A 26392-nucleotide genomic window follows, 5' to 3' on the forward strand; every position below is an offset into this window, starting at 1 on the left:
AACTACAGGTAGTGGAGTTTGCATATATACAGTACGTTCCAAGGCAGGAGAGGCTGTTTTTTTTTTTTTTACACCCCTAGTAAATGAAACGCTCTGTCTGCAGATCTGAGAGAAACTCTTGTATTAAACGCCTTTAAATGCAAATTAAAAACTCTACTTTTTGTCATTTTCAAAATGGGACAAACAGTGTAGGAGGAGTTAACGCAGACGGAAGATAAAAACAAATAACAGTAGTTATTAAATATAATAGTATGGTGTGTGTGTGTGTGTGTAGCTGTGCTGACATGCTGAGCCCACAGGGTGGAGTGAGAGAACCAGGTTAATCAACATTTGAATATTGTGCATTCATCTCAGGACCTACTGCGGTGCAGGGCTCAGAGCTGCGTGTGTGACGTCAGCGTTACGTCATCCCCCCCCAGACTGTGGGGATATACCAGGAAAACCTGCAGTGTGCTAAAACACATTCACCAAATATCGTTTGTTCATTTTAATCTGACAAAAGAAATATAAAACATTAAATCATGTAAATGTTTACATGATTTGATTTGCAACTTTGGTCAGATTTGCACAAATGATACAAATTTACTTTTAAAATGTAATAATGCGTCACTCGTTCCATCTAAATGTGGCCCCCTGGTTTGACTTTGTGTGCCCCCCCCTGCGAAGTGAAATGACTGCAAAAAACATACAGAACAAAAAGAAGTACACAAAATAAACAGAATTAGAAAAAATATACACAAAGAAACAGCAAAAATACTCCTAAAACACACGAAATGAGATGAAAAAGTCTTAGATGACAACAAAAGGAGACAAAACCCTTCATTATTTCCCTTATTAATGCTCGTCTTGGTCTTTATTCTACACCAGGTTTGTCCAAACGCAGTCATGGACAACAATAATCTGTGTTTGTTATCATTTAGTGACTTTTGATATGTTTTTTTTGTACTTTTGTAATTTTTTGTTGGGTATTTTTTTGTTATTTGAATAGATCTGTTTATTATGTTTTCATTTTGTGTATTTTTCTGTCATTTTGTGTATTTTTCTGTCATTTAGTGTATTTTATTTTGCCATTTTACATATTTCTGGAGTTGTTTTTGTGTATTTGTTCTGAGGGTCTGTGATACTTGAGTCCAGTGATATATTTAGTATCAAAATATGCAGTAAGAGTAAAGTAAAGTCATTTTTTTCCCTTATTAATGCTCATTTTGGTGGTTCTTTTAAATCAGGTTTGTCCAAACGCAGTCCTTGAGGCGAATAGTCTACTTTTCATTATCATTTAGTGTGTTTTTCAAGAATTTTTCTATATTTTTGTTGATTTTTTGATGTCATTTTGTGTGTTATTTGAGTACGTTTGTTTATTTTTCCGTAATTCAGTGAATTTTTATTGGCATTTTGTAGATTTTTCTGTCATTTTAAATATTTTCTGAATAATTTCTGTGATACTCAAGTCCAGTTATCTATTCAGTATCAAAAACAGACAGTAAGAGTGCTCAATGGCTGGTTTAAGAGAGAATAATAATAATAATAATAATAATAATAATAATAATAAAGAATGCAGTCAAATGTTAAGCAAGTTTTTTTCTCCATCTTCATCCTGCAGTGAACGTTTTGATTAAAGTCAGCGTGAACTGAGCCTGAGGTCAGGACAGGGTCATTATCACAGAGGCTCTGTTACCATGACAACAGCAGAGCATCTAGAAAGAAAGGGATTGAACACCTTTGGATGCTTTGTTCCCCTAAACGCTGTATAAGAAACCCTGATTGGTTCATTTTTAACTATTGAATGTATTTATTTTTACTACAAACCTAATTAAAGAAGAATGGAAACACATTAACAAATTACATATTTTTGGCTAATTAGTAGTCAAGCATAGTTTTTTGGTTACTAGTTTTGTATTTTATTCTCAATCTCAATTTTTCAGCATGAAATCTTCCATTTATCATAATTTTATGCTACAATTCAGCTCAAATGGCAGAAAAGTATGACGTTTATTTGCAAGTTTACATATATTTTCATATAAAGTGATTATAAACTTGTTTTGATGCTCATAATGTTTAACAAAAAACCCTAAAAGACTCAGTCACACACTTTTGTTGGTGTTTTTTCCTTTAAAACTGATGGCATGAGTCTGTTAAGCGCATGGTGGTTACTACAGGGACAGGAAATGTCATTAGCAATAAAAACACAAAAATCCTTTAGCATGAATTAATTAGGTTTAAAAGTACTCCAAAAATAAAAAACATATTTCTATCTAAAAGACTAATTTTATCTGGCATCTTGATGCATTATTGATTTGCACTTCCATGTCCCTGCTGAATTATTCTACTTCTCAACAAATACATATCAGGGAAATTACTTTTAGTCGAGACTTGTTCCATCAAAATTATCAACACTTTTTATCCAACAAATCCATTCAGACGTCATACAGTAGGGCTGTCCAACTCATTTTAGTTCAATGGCTAAATATGGAATAGTTTGGTATCAATGGGCTGCAGATTTAAAGAACTATTTTAACATTTTTATGTATAATTGACAAGCAATTATTTAAAAAACCTTGATTTTGTGATTATTTTTTGAAAACCGAAGCGTTCTTTTGACAATCGTGATTAAAAATGACTGTAGTCGTGTGATAAAAGCACGGGAAAATATTGAGCCCCTGCAAATACTTTGGAGTTTCATTGAATTTGTAAATTTCGAGGTTGGGAGATATTGAAATTTGAATTATTTCTCATGAAAGAATTATTACGTTTTTCTCAGTCATTTTTATTTTCTTCTGCAGTCCGAATTGAATGATCTAAAGGGCCAGATTTGGCCCCAAAGCCTTGACTTTGACACGTGTCTTAGTGTAAAAGCAAACCAAAGCAGGAAAGACGGTAACTGAGACTAAAATTATTAAAATTATTATTTCACGTATTTGTTAAAAATTAAAGACTATACAATGGTAATCTAAACTCAATCATAGCTAATTTTGTGATGTGCAATTAGTTGTTAATCCTGAGATTAAATGAGTTTGAGTAATTGGTTAAATGAATGTAAAGCATATATTGGAACTTAGATACATTAAAGAGCAGACATGGGCACCTGGTCCCCCAGGGGCCACGTAGGGCCCTGGGTCCAATTTAGTTACATGTAAAGTACAAAAACAACAACAAAAGAACTTAAAATGACATGAAAAAAACATACAAAATAACAGAAAAATGCACAAAAAAAAAAAAAGTACAAAAATGCACACATTTGCTTTAGAAACACAAAACCACACCAAATATACACAAAAATTACACAAAACAAAAATAAATTCCAAAAACATAAAAACAAAACAAAAATTATACCCCAAAAAATTTGACGCAAAAAACCTCCAAAAACAAAACAAAACAAAAAAAAAACAGAACAAGAAGAATATACAGAATGACAGAAAAATATACAAAACAGCAGCAAAAATACACAGTGATGCGAAAAACACAAAATTAAAGAGAAATGTGGAAAAAAAACCCCACAAAAATATACAAAATTAAATTAAAAAATATCAGACACAATCACACTGTGATAAATGCTGTGGAGGTTCTAACAGATTCTAGCAGAGCTCTGAATGTGTCTGTCATCAGTGAAATGCAGACATAGGCAACTGGAGACCCTCAAAACCAAATTGTAATTCATGAGTTTGGAAGTTACATGAAAGCAAACGCAACACACAAAACTCCAGAAAAACAGCAGCAAAATGCACAAAATGTCAACAAAAGTACACAAAATGACAAAGACACACTAAACAACCACTTAAACATTATAAAATGACACAAATAATACACTGACATTAAGAGAGCAAAGACAAATATAATGTGTTTTAAGAGGCTTGTGCCTTTTAGTCGCTACTTTTAACACTTGTCTTTATTTATTACTATTTACTTCTATTAATGAGCACATATTTTGAAAAGTATTTTAATATTTCTGCTGTATGACGATGGACTGCTGCCAACAATATGTTGCATTGTTTTCAGTGCAATGACAAAGAAGCTTCTATATCTAAAAATACAACAATAACACAAGAAATGTAACAAAAAAAAAAAACAATGACTAGAAAAACACAAAATGGCAACAAAAATTCTCCCTATTGACAAGAATATAAACAAAATAAATTGAAAAACACGAAATGTCAAAAAAAAAAGACAAAGACAAAACCATTTGTTCTTTCTTGTATTAATGCTCAGATTGATTTTTATTCTAAATGCAGGCAGGGCCGTCGCTACTGGTGGGCGATGGGGGGCGTGGCCCACCCAGCACAAGCATTGTGCCAACCCAATTGTGATGAGTGTCGGTGCATGCGCAAAAGTGTAGGTGTGTGTGCGTAAGAGTGTTGGAGTGCTCGAAAAAGTGTTGGTGTGTGTGCGCAAAAATGTTGGCGTGTGCGCGCAAGAATGTTGGTGTGTGTGCGCAAGAATGTTGGCGTGTGCCCTCAAGAGCGTTAATGTGCGCCCGCAAGAATGTTGGCGTGTGCCCCCAAGAGTGTTAATGTGCGCCCGCAAGAATGTTGGCGTGTGCCCCCAAGAGCGTTAATGTGCGCCCGCAAGAATGTTGGTGTGTGTGCGCAAGAATGTTGGCGTGTGCCCTCAAGAGTGTTAATGTGCGCCCGCAAGAATGTTGGCGTGTGCCCCCAAGAGCGTTGGTGTGCGCCCGCAAGAATGTTGGTGTGTGCCCCCAAGAGCGTTAATGTGCGCCCGCAAGAATGTTGGCATGTGCCCCCAACAGCGTTAATGTGCGCCCGCAAGAATGTTGGTGTGTGTGCGCAAGAATGTTGGCGTGTGCCCTCAAGAGTGTTAATGTGCGCCCGCAAGAATGTTGGCGTGTGCCCCCAAGAGCGTTGGTGTGCGCCCGCAAGAATGTTGGTGTGTGCCCCCAAGAGTGTTAATGTGCGCCCGCAAGAATGTTGGCGTGTGCCCCCAAGAGCGTTGGTGTGCGCCCGCAAGAATGTTGGTGTGTGCCCCCAACAGCGTTAATGTGCGCCCGCAAGAATGTTGGTGTGTGCGCGCAAGAGCGTGTGTGTGTGTGTGTGTATCCTGGGTAAACTGCAACATCTATTGTAGTAAAACGTATTCTTTTTAAAAGCCACTTGTTAAAAAACGTGTATGTGCTCCTATTGGTGCCAATTATCAAATCAGTGCCTCTGCATATATTTTATTGAGTATGAAACTGTCAGTGATGCGACGGGTCTGTCTGAATGCTAACATGAATGTTGATAATGTGGCCCTCGGATCAGACAATCACATTTTTCTGGGCCCCCTGTAATAGGAGGTCTCTGGTCCAACAGTGTCACAGGCTCATTTCTATGGGTAACGTACACTGTCAGTGGCGTTTTCCTTTTACTACAGCGTTATGTAAGAGTGACAGTCACATGGAAAGATAAACCATGGTGCATTGTGTGTGTTTGTGTGAGAGAGAGAGAGAGAGAAAGGAAACCCCAAAAGAGTGTTTCCATGACAACATCTGCAGGGGGTGGTAGATCCCTAACAAACCCGTCCTAGTCTGCCGCTCTCTGGTCACTTTCTATATTGTATGACATGGGTGGATGTGTCAGATGTGGACTGTGTGCACAAAGCAGGTGTCCAGTGCTGTTACCATGACAGGCGACACCAGGAAAACACACACACACGCACACACACACACACACACACACACACACACACACACACACACACGCGCACACACGCACACCCCTTTGGTTTTTTTACCATCACAAGGAAAAGAATAGAAAAAGGCAGTTTTTGATGATAGTTGCCAAAAAGGTGTCGCAAAACCAAATCCAAAAGGATGTGGGACACACTCGACACAGCTTTTTAGATCATTTAGCAGCTTTTTAGGTCAAAATAAGAACTTGTGCTGATTTCGGTTGCTCCAAATAATCAGTAAATGTTAAAGATGCCGATGTAAACCTCTTTTGTTTACCAAAAAAACGGTTGTGACTGGAGAAAACCTGTGCACGCAGGGGGCGACAGTTCCAACTTTGCGGTTTGGTAGTCGACAATGAAGCAGAGAAGAAGAGGTCTCCTAAGGGACCTTTACTCTTCCTTAAACTATGCGCTGACACGCCCTGGATGGCTGAAGTTACAGAGTAAATCACGGCCTCCAACACTAAACGACTTCTATTCTCAGGGTTTGTGTGTTTTTGTTGCTGTTTTTGATTATTTTGGTCATTCATTTTTTCCGTGAATATTTTGTGTATTTTTGTGCTCGTTTTGCATCATTTTCTGGTAAGTTTGTGTACATTTGTAGTGGTTTTGTGTGTTTTTGAATTAAATTAGTTTATTTTTGTCGTTGTATATTCTTATAGGTGTTTTGTGATTTTTTTTTTTTGGATTTTTTTAAAGGACTTTTGTTTCCTGTGGGAAACACTAGTTATATCCATTCTTCCCGTTAGCACTGGAATCCCATTACCACCAGTGGCTGAGAAGACAAACCAGTAAAAAGATGCAAAATTTGACAAATTATTGTGGAGGAAAACCAAAAGAATCTCAATTCTGACACGCTGGTGAAATTAATTTGTGATTAAAGGGATCCTCCTCAGTTTTTACAAATATGGCCTAAAACCTTTGAAATGTACTTTTTAGAAGATCTTTATGTAACAAAACACATTATTTCACACCATATTTGTTTAATTATCACTTTTAAAAATGGGTTTACTTTACAGTTTTTGAGCCTGTGTTCCTCCATTTTGAAATCATGTGATTGATGATGTCACACGGCCCCACTGCCTGTAAACATCCCATTGTTTTCTATTGGAGTGAAACATTCAGCCTGATTTTTAGATCATTTAACAGATTTTTAAGTGAAAAATAACAACTTGTGCTACTACTGGGTGCTCTAAATCACGTGTCATTGTATATTTTAATGTTTGTTTTTATCTTTTTCTTATCAAAATAAAATGCACAATTATTAGTATTAATATCATTATTATTAAGGCCCGGGAGCCAAAACCGTTAAAAATGATAGTCACACTAAATATTACCAGTAACTCAATAAAACAACAAAAACATGCAAACAGAAGAAAAATACGTTGAATAATGAAAGAGATAAAACAACGAAATATACAAAATGACACAAAAATGCAAAAACAAAATAATGATAGAAATGATCTCGATTAGAACATGAACTGAAAATACAAGAGTCAGTCTTGGTCACACATCAGGAGGGAGATCACTGTAAATGATAAAACTATAACAATAAATCTATTCAGGAGGCACTAAATACTGTTTCATCTATTTATTTACAAAATGAGAATGTGTTATCACTCATTGATTCCATCATTATGATCTATAGTTGTTTTTAAATAGTTTTCTAAGCAAAGTATAATGCATCACTGTAATCTCACAGCTTGATTGTCGTAAATATCTGTACCATATTTGTATTATTAGTATTATCTATCCTACTTTATTTTTTACTCCTGTAATGTGTGTATCTGATCCCTATTTTTGACAGTCTTTTACTTAATTATACACCTATTTAACGTTTAATTCTTTCTTTCCTCTTTGTTAAACGTTTTTATTCTTTTATCTGTGATTTTTTTTCTGTGGCTGTAACAAACGCAAATTATATATTTGGCCACTGAGCAAAAATAAGTTTGACACCCCTGCTCTAAAAAAATCAGCAAATGTTAAAGATGTCGATGTAACCCTATGTTTATCAAAAGAGAATAAAAACAGTTGTGACCAGAGAAAAATCTGTGATCGCAGGAAGCGACAGCTCCAACTCTGTGGTTTGGTAGTAGAGAATAAAGCTGGTGGCTGAAGTTAGCGACTAAATCACAGACTGTTGAAGACACACAAACTCTGAGAATAGAAGTCCTTTTGTATTGTGACAGAAAAAAAAACAAACAAAATCAGCAAAAAACAAAAGCAAAACAGCAGTACAAAAAAAAAGAAAACTCAAAATGACATGAATAAAAAACATACAAAATACCAGAAAAATGCAACAACAACAAAAAGACGACAGAAGTACACACATTTGCTTCAAAGACACACAAAATCACCAAAAATAAACACAAATAACCAGAAAATTTGAAAAAAATAACAACAAAAGTACACACAAATTTACACTAAAATCACAAAACAACAAAAATACACAGAATGTTGGAAAAAAAAAAAAAAAACATACAAACCACCAACAAGAATACACAGCAATACAAAAAAAACCATACAAAATTAAATAAAAATGTGAAAAAAGACAACAATAATAAACAAATTTGGTTTAAAAACACACAAAACCACTACAAATGTACACAAAAATACCAGAAAATTATGCAAAACTAGAACAAAATATTCCTCCCAAAAACCACAAAATATACAGAAGGACCAAAGAATTTCCAAAACAGCAGCAAAAACACACAAAGCCTGAGAATAGAAGTGTTTAGTGTTGGAGTCCGTGATTTACTCTGTAATGTCAGCCACCAGAGCGTGTCAGCGCACGTTTTCCTTTAGGAGAGCTCTTCTTCTCTGCTTCATTGTCTATGACCAAACCACAAAGTTGGAATTGTCGCCGCCTGCGGTCACATTGTTTTTCTCCTTTTTCGAAGAAACAAAAAAAGTTTGCATCGGCATCTTTAACTTTTCCTGTTTTTTAGAGCAAACAAAAGCAGCACAAGTTGCCATTTTGACTGAAAAAGCTGCTAAATTTCAAGATGGAGGAACACAGGCTCTAAAACTGTAAAGTAGTCCCATTTTTAAAAGTTAATAAAACAAATATGGTGCAAAAGAATGCTTTTTGTTAGGCATAGATCTTCTAATAAGGACATTTTAAAGGTTTTAGGCCACATTTATAAAAACAGTGGAGGATCCTTTTAATATCCTTTCATTTTCTCTTTGTATTCCTCTGTGTTTAAAAGCAGTGAAAGCTTATCATGCAAATGCGCCAGAATTAGCTTCAGGCTTAATTCTTCTTGGTGTATTATTGCTGCTTTTGTAGCTGAGCGTCACCTTTGTGGTTAACCTTTGGGAAATTTCAGCTTTATACATGAATAAGAGCTCGACAAAGGTCCGTTTAGCCTCCTCAGGCTTTGCTTTTATCACTACAGTTGGAGTCTGTAGGTGGAGGTGCTAATGTAGCATGCTCGCTATAGCCACTAGCTAGTCATTATGCAAGCACTCCATTCCCAGTCCTAACTATCAGACACAAGTTGGAAATGCACCCTCCTTTGAAGTTTAACATCAGCCAATGAGATGTCAAACTGATTATAGTGTATAACCTTTATATAAATTTTAATAATACACTCAAAAAGCCAAGCCAAGGCTGTTATAAATGTCATATACTAACATACTACGTCTGATGTAAAAATTAGTATGTAGTGCATTCACATTACATAGTATGGAAAGATTAAGTACGTGAGAAATACCAGGATGTATGTATACTACATTTTTTTAAAGTATGCACAGTGGGCACACTAGTCATACTTAACTCTTATTTGTGTGTACTTGTATTCGTCTTGTTTGTTTTTCAGTTAAAGGAGCATAGGACTTTTAATGCTAAAAACCAAAGATGACCAGCCCACACACATTTCTCCCTATTGCATTGAACAGATTGTGTGATACATTTTGTTCTGCTGTTCTGGATGCAAATTTCCCACGCAGTTCTGCAGACGTGAAGTCAAATGACGCTGGTGCGCGTTCTCGACGGCTTGGAGAGGCGTCCCAATACCGGACATATGAAAGAATGAGAAGACGACGACTTGGAGACTAAAAGAAAACAAGCACTGTGGACTAAAGTACTGTTTGGTTCCACAGACGTACGCAGAGGCATGTGCACAGGTCTTACAGTAAACAGTCATATGAACGATCAGTAAATAAATAACTGTCACAGTTAGAGAGCTGATCAGGAAGCATTTTCTCGTCTGAGTCCGACCCAACAGTGAAAAAACCTCATTTTTTCTCATAGAAATGACACATTTACGTTTATTTTAGTGGTAAACACCGATTTTATAAAACAACCAATGTCAACATCAGATCAGTGCACGGGCAACAAGCGAACGTCACACATAAAAAGGGGCGCAGTGCACGCAAGAGACCCATCAGATCTATTTACATAATCCATGTATCAGAGATCAAGGTAATCCATGTTATTGTGTAGAAAAATGAATGTTTCCACAGTGTTTTCCTTTCTAATTGTCCTCCACTGTGAATCCTATTCTTCAGGACTACAGCAGCTGCAGCAGGAAATGAAGAACGCTGCGTGCAAACAACACCATGTGACCCAACACGACCACCAGTTCTAAATATCTGTCAGAACCCGACCCGTCCGGTGCCGTCACATGTCCATCATCTAGTCACAGTATCAGCTGTGCTCTGGTCCTACACAGCTGATGACTACAGTTACACTAACCACCGTGGTGTCACTATGGAGTCTGATTTATACATCCTGCCCTATGTTAATTTAATTTTGTGCATTTTTGTTGTGGTTTCGTATACATTTTTGACTTTTTTTTTGGTTATATTTCTGTAATTTTATGTGTGTAGTTTTTACCTTTACGTAACCTATCAATATTGTTGCAGATACCGCTGCAGAACTTCAGAGATTTATTAAACTTCAGGCAGAAAAACAGGTATTGATAGTTCAAACAGAGTAGTTACCACATCTACTTTATTGTATTAATGTTTTAATATATTTGTGCTTTCAAGTGCGTCTCATGTCTCGTTTCCATGGTGTCGATAAGGTTTGCTTTAGTTCCTGTGACAACTGTGAGAGGAAAGCTCACACAGCTATTTCAGTAGGTGTGGATGATGCTGCAGTTACAGTTTAAACTCAGGCTTTCTATCTCTGCCCTGCTGTGGGAGTGCAGGTCCATCTATTATTAGACGCTACATTTAATTGTTGGATTTTATTTGACTAAACCAGTGGTTCTCAACCTTTTCAGCTACGCCACCTTCAAAATAAAGGTCCCAGAGAGCGGGGACCCCCACTGTAGGTGAAGGTGGTTGAACACAGACATGAACATTGAAGAACAGTCATGTGGAGACAGGACCATCTATAAGGGGGAATAAAGGGGAGAGATTTTTGGGGTCCAACCATAAAGTCAGTAAAATGGTCCATTGTTCTATGAATCTGTGATAACCACATTTATTTATTCATCTGAATAATATCCACTGTTATCCAGGAAGTTCAGTACTATTTGCTCCATAGTATATAGTCATCTTAAACATGTAAATCCTTGTTTTAATCAGAAATAAAATGGGCTTAACCTAAAAGTGACCAAAAATAGTGCAAAAGTTGGTGCAACGGGATTCTAAAAACCACAGAAAGTTACAAAAAGCTGCAAATAGAAGGGGACAAAAACAGAAGGTAAAAAGGGTTTAAAGTGTCAATATTTGGCTTAAAAATAGGAATAATTAGATTAAACTGGCAAATTATGGGCATGACAACTCGTGAATGTGCTTAAATTGGTAAAAAAAATAAGCATGAAATATGGTGAAAAGAGGTTAAAGTGACAATAATGTGTCAACATATGTGACACTAGGTGGGAAAAAAAGTGGAAAGGGTTTATAAGGGAAAATATGCAAAAAAGTCATTAATATATAGATAGAGAAGTGGCAGCAATGGGAATATAGTAGCAAAAATGTGCTCAAAAGAGCAAAAATATGGCAAGAAAAAGTGATGAAAATAGTTTGGTGTAGTTACAGAAAAAAGGCATAAAGGGTTCAAAGTGTCAATATTGGAACATTTACTTTAAACTGGCAAATTATTTATTTATTTATTTATTTATTTATTTATTTATTCAGTTTATTTCCGACATGGTTGCATTCACAGAAGTTTTGTTATTCTTTTTTTTTGTTTTTTTTTTTGTACATGCCGAAAAAGGAGACGAGAGAAGCAGTTTGCTTATCCAAGTCCCGTCCCCTGTTTTGTACACAGAAAATTTACATCAAAGCTTGTCTCTTTGGTCAAACAGTCTGTACACAATTTCATTTTTTTTTTTTTGAGCATGAAATATGGTGAAAAGAGGCTAAAAGTGACAATAATGAGTCAGTATATGTGACATTAAATAGGAAAAGTGATGGAAAGGGTTTATAAATGTTGAAAATGTCTTCAAAGTGGAAAAAATGTGCAGAAAAGGCATTTAAATTTGAAGGAGAAGTGGGAATAATGTAGCAAAAATGTGTTAAAAGGAAAAAAATATGGAAAGAAAAAGTGATGAAAATAGGTTTATATATTGAACGTTTGGTGTCGTTGCAGAAAAAGGGTAAAAAAAAAAACAAGTAAAGATGTTCTCAAATTGTTCTGGAATCTGGCATCTGGCGACCCCCTCCCAGTGTCTCAAACCCAAGGTTGAGAACCTTTGGACTAAACGATCATCGCTGGGAAATGCATTCTGTGGGCTGAGAATTACTAAACGTTGCATCATATATACACAACATCTGATGTCCTAATACTGAGTGAAAATGACATTTAAGTGGAGATGATGCTTATGGTAATGTATGTGATAACAAGTGTCACAACACTGACACTCAGGCTTTAATTACCACAATAAAAGCTCTGATTGTTGGTTCCAAACACCGCCTTTTATTGTGTCACTTCCTCTGTTGTCGACACCCTGACAGCATTCACGCACAAATCAACACAATCAACTGCCTTATAAACATTTGGTCAACACATCTCACTGTAAAGCCGTGTTTTTCAACCTTGGAGTCGTGACCCCATGTGGGGTCACCTGAAATGTCTAGTAATTACTCATTAAAAATATATATATTGCTCATTTTATCATTATGAGCTCAGTGTGGCCCCCAAAGTAAATGGATACAATGATTAAAAGAAGCAAACACAAAAATATAAAACACAAAAATGACAGAAATGTAGAAAATAAGAAAAATACACTAAATGTCTGAAAATTTGTAAAACTAGAGAAAAGGACAACATACCCAATTATAACAAAATAAATCTAAAATGTGAACTGAAAAACACAAAATTACCCAAAAGTTGCACAAGACGACTAAAAATAAACAAAAATAACAGAGTAATGTATGAATTAACAAAAACACACAACATTGTTTAAAGAAACAGACAAAATCAAGGAACAAAACACAAAAGAACTACAAAAATAACAAAAACAACAACTAGAAATATACAAAAATAACAGCAATTTATACATTTTTAACATAAATACTAAAAAAATAAAATTATATAAAAAAAAACATGAAAAGACAACAAAAATAGCACTAACATAAATAAAATGTCAACAGAAATATACAAAATTAAACAAAAGTTGCACAAGACAAATAGAAATATACAAAAATAACACAGAAATGTATGAATTGACAGCAAAAATACACAAAAAGCCTCACAGTAAAATACAAAATTAATTACTGATTATATATATATATGTATATATATATATATATATATATATATTTTTTTTTTTTTCTAAGTACTAAATTCCTATTATCAATAAATTATTTTATTTAAAACACTACACACTCTCTTAAACAACTGTATTCTATACTTTCACTTTCTCGAATATAAATCAAGTTCAAATAAAATACAGTATAGAATAATCTGAGTTATTCATGATAAATATATATATATATTTATATATATATAATTATATACTGTATTTCTAGAAAGAAAAAAAAACATCTTTGGGGGTCACCAGAAATGAGTGAAATCCAAATGGGGTCAGGATCCAAAAAGGGTTGTGAACCATTGTTTTAAAGCGTTTAAAATGATGGGTTTGTAGCGTTGGACCAAGTTTAGATGTTCATTAGTTGCTTTTAATAGAACGAGTAGAAAAGATACATTAATTCATTTATTAGAGTCGTATCTAATGAAATGCTGCCCACGGCCACAGGTCATTTCTAGGTGTTTGGCTCAGAAAGTCACGAGCGTTTTAGCGTGCACGTTTTAGCCTGCACGTTTTAGCGTGCACGTTTTAGCGTGCACACTTCAGCTTGGTACTGCTTAGCTTAAGGCTTAAGACATGCTAAAAACAAAGCCTGTGCTAAGGCTGCTAACAAGTTGGAAGAGCTTATGCCTCTGTGTGAAAGAGGGAGAAACACAGAGACAAAAATGAACAAATTGTGTCATTGTAAACAGAAAAATTAATATTACAGTAGATTAATCACTTAATACAGGGGCGTCATACGCATTTTAGTTCAGGGGCCAAATATGGAACAGTTTCATCTGAAGTGGGCCATAGATTTAATGCGGGAAAATGAGTAATTTCAACATTATTTTACCCTTGTTTGCACTTTTACGTATACATAAAAAACAAAATATGTAAGAAACCGACCATATCCAAGCAATAAGTGATAAATATCAGTCACAACAGGGTCTTCACTTTAAATTTCCTTGATTTTGTAACCAATTTCTATTCAATTAAGGGAAATATGTCAAAATGTGAGGAAATTTTAAGGATTTTGTAAAAATTATTTTTTTTTTTTAACAGTTTAACAAATGAGTCTTTGAGTCCCTGCAAATATTGTTGACTTTCATTGACATGATGTTTTCTGTCATTTTTACTTTCTCCTCCAGACAAGAAGCACAGTGATTGGTTGACGACTACATTTTTGTTGTAGTTTGTTCCCAGTATTCCCAGTCATATCTGCTCACATTCTGATTTTTCCAACACCATCGTTTTTGCTGCAACTTTCCATGAAAACACCAGAAATCATCAGAGGTTTTGGGGCCAAAGACAAGAAATCACTGAAAGCATTTAGTAAAAAAAAAAAAACGCTTCTATGCATCCATCTACAGGACCCCACATCCCACAATGCAATGCGGGAAACTTTTCCAACAGTGTCAATAAGAGCGTGTTTACAGTGGAGATTTAAACAAACTGTTAATTTTCTACCTTTTATTGAGCAAATAATCTTTGATTTATTAAAATATACTTTGTCTTTATAGTCATGAAGTGCTTTGAGAGACTGGTCTGTCAGCACATCCGGTCCCGTTCGCCTCCCACTCTGGACCCCCACCAGTTTGCCTACAGGGCAAACCGATCCACCGAGGACGCTATCACCATAGCGCTCCACACTGCGCTGAGTCATCTGGAGCATCAGGGAAGCTACGTCAGGATGCTCTTCCTGGACTTCAGCTCAGCATTTAACCACATTGTCCCAGATATCCTGGTCCAGAAACTAAGTCACCTGGGGGTCTCCACCCCCATCTGCCTCTGGATCAAAGATTTTCTGACAAACCGCCCACAATCTGTCAGACTCGGCCCCCACATGTCCAGCACCATCTCACTCAGCACTGGCTCTCCACAAGGATGTGTTTTGAGCCCCCTCCTGTTCACGCTCTACACATCCGACTGCTCCCCGACTCATCTATCAAACTCCATTATAAAGTTTGCAGATGACACCACCGTGGTCGGGCTCATCTCAGGGGGGGATGAGTCTGCCTACAGAGATGAGGTCCGCAGACTGACTACGTGGTGTTCCGTTAACAACCTCCAACTGAACACCACAAAAACAAAAGAACTGATTATGGACTTCAGGAAGAGCCGAGCGGACCCAGCCCCTCTCTATACCCACGGAGACCAAGTGGAGAGGGTCCACACCATGAGGTTCCTGGGCGTGCAGATCTCCGATGATCTCTCCTGGACTGCAAATACCACAGCGGTGGTGAGGAAGGCTCAACAGCGTCTCCATTTCCTGAGAGTGCTCAGGAAGAACAACCTGGAGGAGAGGCTGCTGGTGACCTTCTACAGAGCCACCACAGAGAGCATCCTGACGTACTGCATTACAGCGTGGTGTGCAGGGTGCACAGCAGCAGACAGGAGAGCGCTGCAGAGGGTCATCTGCACAGCCCAGAAGATCACTGGCTGCTCCCTGCCCAGCCTGGACGACATTGCTAACTCTCGCTACCTCAGCAGAGCAGGCAACATCATCAAGGACTCCTCCCACCCCAGTAACCACTTGTGTGACCTGTTACCATCGGGCCGACGGTACAGGTCACACAAAACCAGGACAAACAGACTCAGGGATACAGTAGCTTCTTTCCCAGAGCTATCACTGTAATAAACAAATCCGCTCACATATACTGATCATATTGATCTTGTGCAATAAAACATATTGCTGCTATTGTAGATCTGTACATTCAAGCTGCAATCTGTGTATTTATCTGGGTATTTGTCGGTACATATTATTGTGTCATTTTTAAATTTTTATTGTTTTTGCTGTGTTTTATATACATATTTTTATTTTTTTCTCTCACTGGCACCTTGGAGTTGCACTCAAATTTTGTTGTACCCTGTTCAAGGACAATAACAGGATATTCTATTCTATTAAAAATGATTTTTATTACTTTTATTAAGTAAACAAACTACAAATAAATGACTCAGCATGGAACACTATATCACTTGGCGTTTATGATTCATTACAATCTCTTTTTTTTTTGTCACACTTCTTATAGTTTAATGTTTACTTATACTAACAAGCCTCAGCTTAAAGATGCATTAAAATCAATGTTTAAATCAGTGTTTCAAAGAAAACGTGAAGGTATTTTGTGTCAGGAGGGCAAAACGTGAACTGAATACGTCAAAAGGCAGATTTTTTTTTTTATTCTGGTTGAAAACCTTTAAACTTAACCTACACACGGGGACGGGCACTTGAGTGGAACACTTTGGAGCTGTGAAGCAGGATTAAGTGGCCTCTTGGCACCAAAACTCTCCAAACAGCGTCAGCCAAGCCTCATTATTCCTCTTCCTGATTAAAGATTGATTTTTTTTTTTTATTATTTATTTTAAGTAAGGATGACTTCTGCTGCTTCTTTGCATTATTTCTCTCAGAATTTAAAGAAATTGGAACATTTTTAAACTGTAAATGAGCAATGAATGTTTAACAAAGACTCAGATGTCAAATGAAAAGAGGGATTTATATCATAGATTCCCAAAATGGGGTACGGGTACCCCTAGGGGTACGCAAGTTGTGTTATTTGGTATTTAAGAACAGCGTGACATGATTGAAAACTAGAATATAAATACAGCAGCAGTCAGGAGCAGAGGTGAAAGTAATGGATTACAAGTACTCACATTACTGTAATTGATGTACTTCTTTGAGTATACTATTTCTAAATCTGTTTTAAATGATGTAAAGTATTTTTTTTTAATATTTCTACACCCAACCCTTACTGAGTAAATGATCAAAAAATGAAATAACCAGACAAAAGTACTAGTCTTCAGTAGTCAAGTAAATGTATCGATACTTTAATAAAAAATGACTCTGGTAAAAGTAAAAGTATTGAAGTTGCTCCCTTACTTGAGTAAAAGTAAAAAAGTAAATGCTACTAAATGCACTTAAGTTAAACATTTAAAAGTAAAACAAATGTCCCTTCAATAATAACACAAGGTTGTTTTTTTTTTTAAACCAAATTCCACATCATTTATTTGTTAATATCTTCTAGAACACTGGTACATGAAAACAAGTTTAATCTGTTACCTTTGAACACCTGGAGAATTTAGAACTCAGTATAAATACATTTTGTGAATAAAATGTCAAGAAAATAAAAAGGAAAAGCTCAATAAAAGCCAGAGTTTAACAGTTTTAAAAACTTGAAAATGTTTACTATAAAACTAAGGGACCTGCCCAACAGGAAAAAAGCAAAAAACTATCAAAATAAATGCAAAATGCAGCGGTTTGCATCTTTTTACGTCGCGACGTCATCTTTAAGGTCTGAAAAGTAACGAGCTCATTTTTAAAATGTAAGAGTTGTTCCTTGTCACCGCTGTAATTTTTTATCATCATATATTATTTGTCAACAGGATAGATTAAATTCAGGGACACATTTCCCTGTAGGGCGACACTGTATATGACATTACGTTATTATGTTTTATTAAGTGTGCAGGAGTGGGGGTACATGGGTTCAGGTTAAATGTTTGAAGGGGTACGAGAGGTGAAAAGTTTGGAAACCACTGATTCATATGATGATTATTATTATTATTAGTGGCAAAATAAATGAAAAACATGACGACAAACAATGCAGATTGCTGCAACTCGTGACAAGTCGTCACACAGATCAGTCTGTTGTGCTTTATTCAACAAGTCGACGGCACTTTTAGCCCCTGCACGTGTGACAGGGTGAGGTACACACGCACTTATTCAAAATACACGGTCAAAGCAAGCTTCAACATCCCTCATCAATAAGATTTCTGATCAATCAATGACAAAACGCACTCAGGACGAGCACGTTTGATGCATCAGGCAGACGCAGAAACACAGACAGACCTTTCCTTTCCTTGTGAGGACCAGAGCAACTATCTATAGCAGACTTTGAGCTCAGCTGACATGCAAAAAAAAACACACACATCAGAGACACGACACACAGACAGACAGACAGACAGACAGAGAGGGGAATTTACCTACCACACACGGGCAGAGAGAAGGGAGCTTAGTGCGGCCCTTCATGAGCAAGAGACAGAGGAAAAACAAGCTCCCAGACACCCGCAGTACAGGAGAGGGAGTGACAGAGAGAGAGAGAGAGAGAGAAGGATGGGTAGGGGGAAATAAAAAAGAGAGAGAGAGGGAGGGAGGAGGAGGATAGAGCCACACCAGAGGAAGACACAGAGAGAGAGAGAGAGAGAGAGAGAGAGAGAGAGAGAGAGAGAGTTTTCCTGGAAGCCAGAGTTGTTGACGATGGGTATATCTTAATGTTAAAGACGGCGGTGAGAACTGGAGGAGCTTTGGAGACGTGACTCATAAAAATGATGTTTTCCACCACCACCAGTAAGATAGAGAGAGAGAGTGGGAGTGGGAGCACAGACACACACAGGCAGACACTCCTCCAATGAACTGCTATAGTATACTATATATCTTCCGTTTATTCTAGCTACACACACCAGGGTTGGGGTCAATTACATGTTTCAATTACAATTACATCTCCAATTATCCATGTGCAATCACAACTCAATTTACAGTTACGTTGACCTGGCTTTTTTCCAATTATTATTTTCCCCTGAAATTCATTACACCTACCGAGAACACTTTACTACAAGTTTTATGTATAAATACTGACATTACGTTGCCATGAGCATCCATAAGGTGTCATGAAGGCTGTCATTAAGTGTCCTTCGTCACCCTAACCCCACTAGATCTCTCCACCTAACCCAAAAAATGCCAACATAGCTCCAAAGGTGTCATAATTTAGCGTACATCTCCAATTATCCATGTTCACGCAGGTCACAATTACGTTGACCTGCGTTTTCTCCAATTATAATTCAAATGACATTTATTATTCTCCCCCTGAAAGTCAATTACAATAATGTTCTCAATTACTAAAGTTCAAATTCAATTAATCACAATGACGGAACCTTTAATAAATAAGCCTTTAAATCATAGCCTTCCTCTTGTGTTAGCTTTCTGTTAGCATCCCTTACGCTAACGGGTTAGTTTTGACCCTTAAATCAGCTGTAAAATACACTAAAATATATAATGTATCATCCAATTTGTTTTTCATCTCTTGGTTACCTTGTCTTCCTAATCAATTCAAGTATTAATAATTTTGGTGGGGGTATCTAAGCCTTTTCTCTGTAAGTGTACCCCATATTAAAAATAAATAAATAAATAAAAGTTAAAGGTAAAATGATCTTGAAACATATTTTAACAATATTTCCCTATGTATGTGTAAGACATAAAACTGCAACATGGTTCCCAAAATTTTGCACTTAATTAAATTGCAATTGACAGTTTTTATAGAATTTCCATACCAATTACAATTACAAAGTCAACAAGGCAAGACCTGTATTCACAAGGCGAATACGTATTTGGTAATTGAAAATTGGCAAAAATGACAAGTTATAACAGAAGACTGACCTTGACCTGAAATATGACCTTGAGTGAAAGTCGTGGTCACACATTGAAAGGAAATGTTGTTCAATGGTACCAGTTTGAACACTGGATCTCAATTGGTGGTCAAGTTATAGTGGGAAAAAAAATACGTTTTTGTTTTTTTGTGACATCATGAACTTTGACCCCAACCAATCTTTTTACTGGTAGGTCACACATTGAAAGGAAATGTTGTTCAATGGTACCAGTCTGAGCACTGTATTTCAATTTATGGCCAAGTTATAGGAAAAAAGGATTTTTTTTTTTAGATGTCATGAATTTTGACCCCTACCAATCTTTTTACTGGTAGGTCGTACAGCTTTGGTACAATGAAATAAAATACTCCACTTGAGATGAGCTTTTCATAAATGTAAGCATCAAACTTGTACAATAAATGCTTGTAGAGGTATGGAATATTGATATGGAATATTTGTTTTTTGACACCTGACACGACCTTGACATTTTGGCTCCAACAAAGGTCGACTGCACATCTTCGACATTGTCCCTATGAGATGACAGACGTGTCATTAGTGCTGCATTAATAGCCTCGGAGGAGTTCCACAACAAAGGAGTTACGAAAGAAGAAGAATAACTCCTACAATAACTATGTAAGTATTTGGAAATTTTCAATCGCCAAATACAATTAAATTCATGAAGGCATCGTCAGGTGTGATGGTTACTAAGCTGCAGACAGAAGGTGTTACATTCAAGTTCATCACTGATGGTTTTCGATGCTTTTGTTTGAAGAAGAGAGTAATTGATTTTTTTCATAATTGTGAAACTTAATTTTAAGAAGCAGGTGTTTATGATGGAGAAGAAAAGAAGTGAAACTGACCATAATAATATGTTATGGTTTCCACTGTGTTTCGAGGTGTCTGCTGATCGCTTTGATGTTTCCTTTGATGTCTCCTTGACTTCTGCATAATAATTCCAGCAAGATTCTTTCTGTCTTAATTTTGAATTAATAAATATCCCAAAAAAAGATTAAAAAAAAAAAAAAAAGAATCTTGCTAGAAATGACCATAATAAAGCCAGGAAATGTTAAGAATATTCCCATCTTTGCGTGAACCAATAGGCAGTAGCTATTCTAAAACACTTCTGCTTGATTGCCTCTACTGCACTTTGTGAGTGTTTCATTGCCACAGATGCTCGAGCAGAGAAACAAATATGTAAATATACTCTCATGCTTGCATAATGGAGAGATAACTATGTCAAACGTCTCTCAGAAATACTTGGCTGCCTTTGATGTGCTCGTTTTAGGTGACATCTTGTTTTTTTGGAAGAACGTTGCCAAACAAGTGCACAGAATAAACAGAAGAAGAAGAAGAAGAAATGTATACTATATCAGTTAATTGAGGAGGAGTGTGTGTGCGTCTCCACTACCACTCTCTCACTCACTGGTGGTGGAAAACGTCGCGTAATTGATAATTAATTACAATTATAGTGTAAACTGTGATTGAAAACATCTGTTGCTGTTGTAATCCTAATCAAATTGTAATTAAGTTAATATAATTGACTTTGTAATTGTACATGTCATGGAAATTGTATAAAAACTGGGGAAACAAATGGGGAACCATGTGACAGTTTTATAGCTTATACATATAAAGTTAAATAAAATATGTTTCATATCAAGTTTTCCTATGACTTTTCAGTTCTCTTGAGCATCATTTTATCTTTTTCTGTTTGTTTTTTTAACGAAATTGAAATTGAGAAGTACACTGAATGACAGAAAATATGCCCACAACACAAACATTAATACCAAAATGCTAATAGATTAGGAAGCCTAATGAGGTATAAAGGGATAAAACATTATAACAAGAGATGCTAACAGAAAGCTAACACAAGAGGAAGGTCACATTTACATTTAATGGGGTTATTTATTAAAGGCTCAGTAATTGCGATAATTTAATTTGAACATCAGTAATTGAGAATGTAATTGTTATTGAATTCAGGGGAAAAATAATAATTTTAATTGTAATTGGAAAAAAGGCAGGTCAACAATCAATTTAGTTGTAATTGAACATGGAAACACTGGGAGGAAGTCGTGGGATGCCTTCAAGAAACTTGAATATTTTATGAAGAAGTTCAGCACATTTTTGCTTATTTTTACCCTTTTTCTGCAACTACATCAAACCTTCCATATTTTAACCTATTCTCATCACTTTTTCTTGCCATATTTTTGCTGCTTTTCACACATTTTTGCTACATTACTCCCATTTCTGACACTTCCCCATCAAATTTCAATGCCCATTCAGCACATTTGTTCCACTTTCAAGACATTTTCAGCACTAATAAACCCTTTCCAACACTTTTCCCCACCTCGTGTCATACAGTGTGTTGACCCATTTTTATCACTTTTAACCTCTTCACCATAATTAATGCTTAATTTTTATTTTTTTGCCAATTTAACCACATTAACCCATTATTTGCCAGTTTAAAGTAGTTTTTCATACTTTTTTCTGATACTTTTAAGCCAAATTGACATTTTGAACCCTTTTTACCACTTTTTCTTTCCATTTTTGGCCACTCTCATTTGCAACTTTTAACCAATTTCTGTGGTTTTTGAAAAACCCATTTCACCACCTTTTCCACCATTTTTAGTCACTTAACCAATTTATTTCTGATTAAATCAATGATTTTCATCTTTAAGATGAATATATGGGGTACCCTGGTCTCGGGCACTTTTATTTTGGGGGGTCGCGGGCTGTAAAGGTTGAGAACCACTGGATTAAATCATCAGTTCATTCATTCAACAATCCCAGCTGACTGTGTGCAAATGCCTGCCTATCTCTCTCACGCACACGCACACACACACAGGAAACAACTTGAACAAAAGCAATGTACACAAAAGGAGAACATGCAAACCGTGACTCACATCTCTACATTGTGATCTACACTTTCTTTAGGCGTTGACGTGTTTCTGTTCCCTCATGTTTCCTGCCCATAGATTAATATAATGGACTTCTTTATGTGTAGTTTTGTCACTATGTCGTCCAAGGCCTTGTCTCTTTGTGCTATAAGGTTGTGTTAAGCGGGTAGAGAGAATAAACAGAAGAAACGCACCATTACCCAGTGAGATTGGCCACATTGCCCATTGGGTGATGGATGTGCTGTGACACCTGCAGAGGTTAAGCCCCAAAGTGCCTCCAGCGTCCGTCTAATGACGACTGGAGCCCGTTACGGCGTTCCCATCTGGAGCCAAAGTCTGTTAGTACGGAAGAGGATTAGGACCAATTTTGATGGAGAAAATAATTTTGGGCAAAATCAAGAATAAAGTCAAAATGTTGAGAACAGAGTTGAAATATGTCGAGATTAAAGTTGAAAAGACAAGATTGTAGAAAAAATTTCGAAAACAAACTCAAAATAACTTCTTAACTTCACTGGTTTTTCCTTCTGAACAGATTCAGTTTTTGGCAAAACATCTTCAAAGTCTTTAAAATCGATTACAACGCTGTGTTTATGAGCTAAAAGAGAAATAATCTTTGTTATGAAACCCAACTTTAAAGTATAGTTTAACACATTAATCAATACACAGCATCTTGTAGATGGCCACGATCTGATGTTTGTTATCATAAGGTGAATTGGTCCTAGTCAGCTTCCGTAGATTTGACTTTATTCGCAAACCTTTGACTTTCACCATATCATTTTTTCTTCTCAAAATTTCTACTTTAATCTCGTCTTTCTGACTTTTATCACAACATTATATTTCAACTTTATTCTCGACATTTTGACTTTAAAGTCAAAATGTCGAGAACAATCTCATCTTTTACTTTAATCTCGAAATTTCAATTTTAGTCTCAATTGTACTTTCTTCACAACATTTCGAGTTTAATCACATATTTCAACTTCATTCTCAAATATTCAATCTTGACATTTTCGACATTTCAATTTTGAACTCGTCTTTTCGACTTTAAACTCAACATTACATTTCGACTATTGTCGACATTTCAACAATATTCTCAAAGTTTCAACTTTAAAGTCTAAATGTTGAGAATAATTTCATTTGTTTTTACTTTAATCTTGCCATTATATTTCACCTTTATTCTTAAAATATCAATTATAATCTCAACATTTTGACTATATTCTAAAAATTTCAACTTTAATCAAATCTTTTTTACTTTAATCTCAACATTATATTTCGATTATTCTCGACATTTCGACTTTAATCTTGGCATTATATTTTAACTTTATTCTGAAAATTTCAATATTAATCTTAACATTTGACTTTATTCTTGACATTTCGACTGTATTCTCAAGCTTTTTGACTTTAATCTCAACATTTCAACTTTAATCTCGACATTTTCAACTTTATTCTAGACATTTCGACTGTGTTTCTGACATTTCGACTTCACTCTTGACATATTGACTTTAATCTCTACATTATTTTTCAACTTTATTTGCAAAATTTCAACTTTAATCTTGACTTAATTCTTGATTTGCACCAAAATTATTCCCTCCATCAAAATTGGGCCTAATCCACTTCCGGAGTTCTGTTTCGGGCGTCCACTAGTGCAACCTGCAAAAACTCAGCCACACAAGAGCGAGAGCGCAAAGAGAGTGTGTGCGTTTGTGCAGCCGCCTACACCGAGGTCATCCTCCTCCTACCTGCTCACTGTGGCTCCACATGATCAACACTGCTCAATGGATGCTCTCTCTCTCTCTCTCTCTCTCCATCTCTATCTCTCCTGTTTCCTCTCCTCTCTCTCACTCCTTTCTTCTCTATTCTCTCCATGATGATACCCCTGCCATGTTGTCATGGCAACAATCGGGGCCCTGATTGCGTGGTTGCTAAGCAACTGAAATCACCTATAAGAAGAACATGAAGACAAAAAAAAAAAAAGGCTAGAGAAAAACAAACCACACACACACACACACACACACACACACAATAAAACAAATAAAAATGCTGCACCATCCATACCTACATGTGAATTACCGTGCAGGTCTCGGTGACACATTCGGGCGTTTGTTCCCGCCCGCCCATGTCTGTACAGGCCACACACACACACACACACACACACACACACACACACACACACACACACACACACACACACACACACACACACACACACACACACACACACACACACACACACACACACACACACACACACACACACACACACACACACACACACACACACACACACACGCTTTAATTCAGACGTGACTGTTCCCTTTCAGCCGCCTCGCAGCCATGTGCTCGGTGCTGGACTGAAGGTTAGGATGGATACAGCAAACATGTGACAGTGGGGGGGGGGTGCTCATGAATAACTGACTCAAGCCTTCAGATGCCTGCTTTCTATTAATAATAAAGGAACACAGAGGAGTCTGTGCAGTGAGCAATCAGCAGGCGACGTATGATGTGCTCCAAATGCTTGAATTGATGGGTCTGGAAATAAAAATGTGTACAGTACATCTATTTTAAGCTCCTGTGCTGTAGTTTGATCAACTACCACAAGGGGTCGTTGTGTGCTGTGTGTTCAACAAACTTACAACAGCTTTCCAAGAAATTCTGATCCCATTTGTGGAGCTGATACAATAATAGAATAGCTGTTTGCAATGATTCTATTAGCAATGTCATGCTAAACATGATTGTTTTTGTAATATCACAAGGGATATGCTACTTTGGGGGAGTTTTATTTTGAAATGCTACATCAGATTGGTCTAAAATGTTGTGGGTGACATGCTGGGATGATCTAGTATTAGGTTGAAGTGGAAGGGTGCTGTAATATTAGAAGTTATAGGAATTACACCCCAGATATGCTACTTTGGGGGGCTTTTATCAATTACAATAACATCTTCAATTACAAGTCAATTATGATGACAGTGACTGGCTTTTTTTGCAATTACAATTAAAATTACAATTATATTTTTAGCCTGAAAGTCGATTAAAATTATGCTCTCAATTACCCTGGTTTTTATTTTGAAATGGCACACCATATATATATATATATATATATATTATATACAGGTCTTTTATTTTGAAAGTATGGATTGATGTTAAGAAACTGTAATCCCAATTGTGGAGCGGACACAATCAGAATAGCTGTTTGTACTGATTCTATTAGCAATTTCATGCTAAACATAAACGTTTTTGCAATATTAGGGATTTTTTTTAATCATTTTTGAAGTTATATTGATTAAACCCCAGATGTGCGACTTTGGGGTTTTTTTTATTTTGAAATGCTAGCTCAGATTGGCCTAACATTTATGGATGACATCCAGGGATGATCTACTATTAGTTTTAAGAGGAATGGTGCTGTACGAGCAGGGGGATTTTTAAAAATATATATTTTTTCAGTTATAGGAATTACACCCAGATTTGCTACTTTGGGGGGCTTTTATTTTGAAATGCCACATCAGACAGGTCCAAAACTTTGTGGGTGACATCTTGGGATGATCTAGTATTAGTATGAAGTGGAATGGTGCTTGGGGTTTTGTTTGTTTTGCTTTTTCAAATCTCAATCTAGCCAAAACATATTAGTTTGTTTTATTTTGAAAGGCTGGTTTAATGTTAGGACACTCTAATCCCATTTCTAGAGCTGATAAAATAAAAGAATAGCAGTTTGTATTGATTCTATTAGCAATTTCATGCTAAACA

At 36.3% G+C, this 26392-nt stretch overlaps 1 protein-coding gene across 2 annotated transcripts in view; it reads right to left on the reverse strand.

The window, feature by feature from the left end:
* Positions 1-26392, reverse strand: part of LOC114475468 (disks large homolog 4-like) — a 103943-nt gene that overhangs the window by 63349 nt on the left and 14202 nt on the right. The window contains exon 1 of one of the 2 annotated variants that reach the window (XM_028466294.1): positions 18328-18415. The exons of the other annotated variant lie outside the window; for it this stretch is intronic. Within the exon in view, the coding sequence (XP_028322095.1) occupies positions 18328-18369 (42 nt within the window). The 5' untranslated portion in view covers positions 18370-18415. Of the gene's footprint in view, positions 1-18327; positions 18416-26392 lie in introns of those variants that run through there. 2 annotated transcript variants of the gene reach the window in all.

The sequence above is a fragment of the Gouania willdenowi genome, chromosome 14, assembly GCF_900634775.1.
Source record: "Gouania willdenowi chromosome 14, fGouWil2.1, whole genome shotgun sequence".
In the NCBI taxonomy this organism is placed as follows: Eukaryota; Metazoa; Chordata; class Actinopteri; order Blenniiformes; family Gobiesocidae; genus Gouania; species Gouania willdenowi.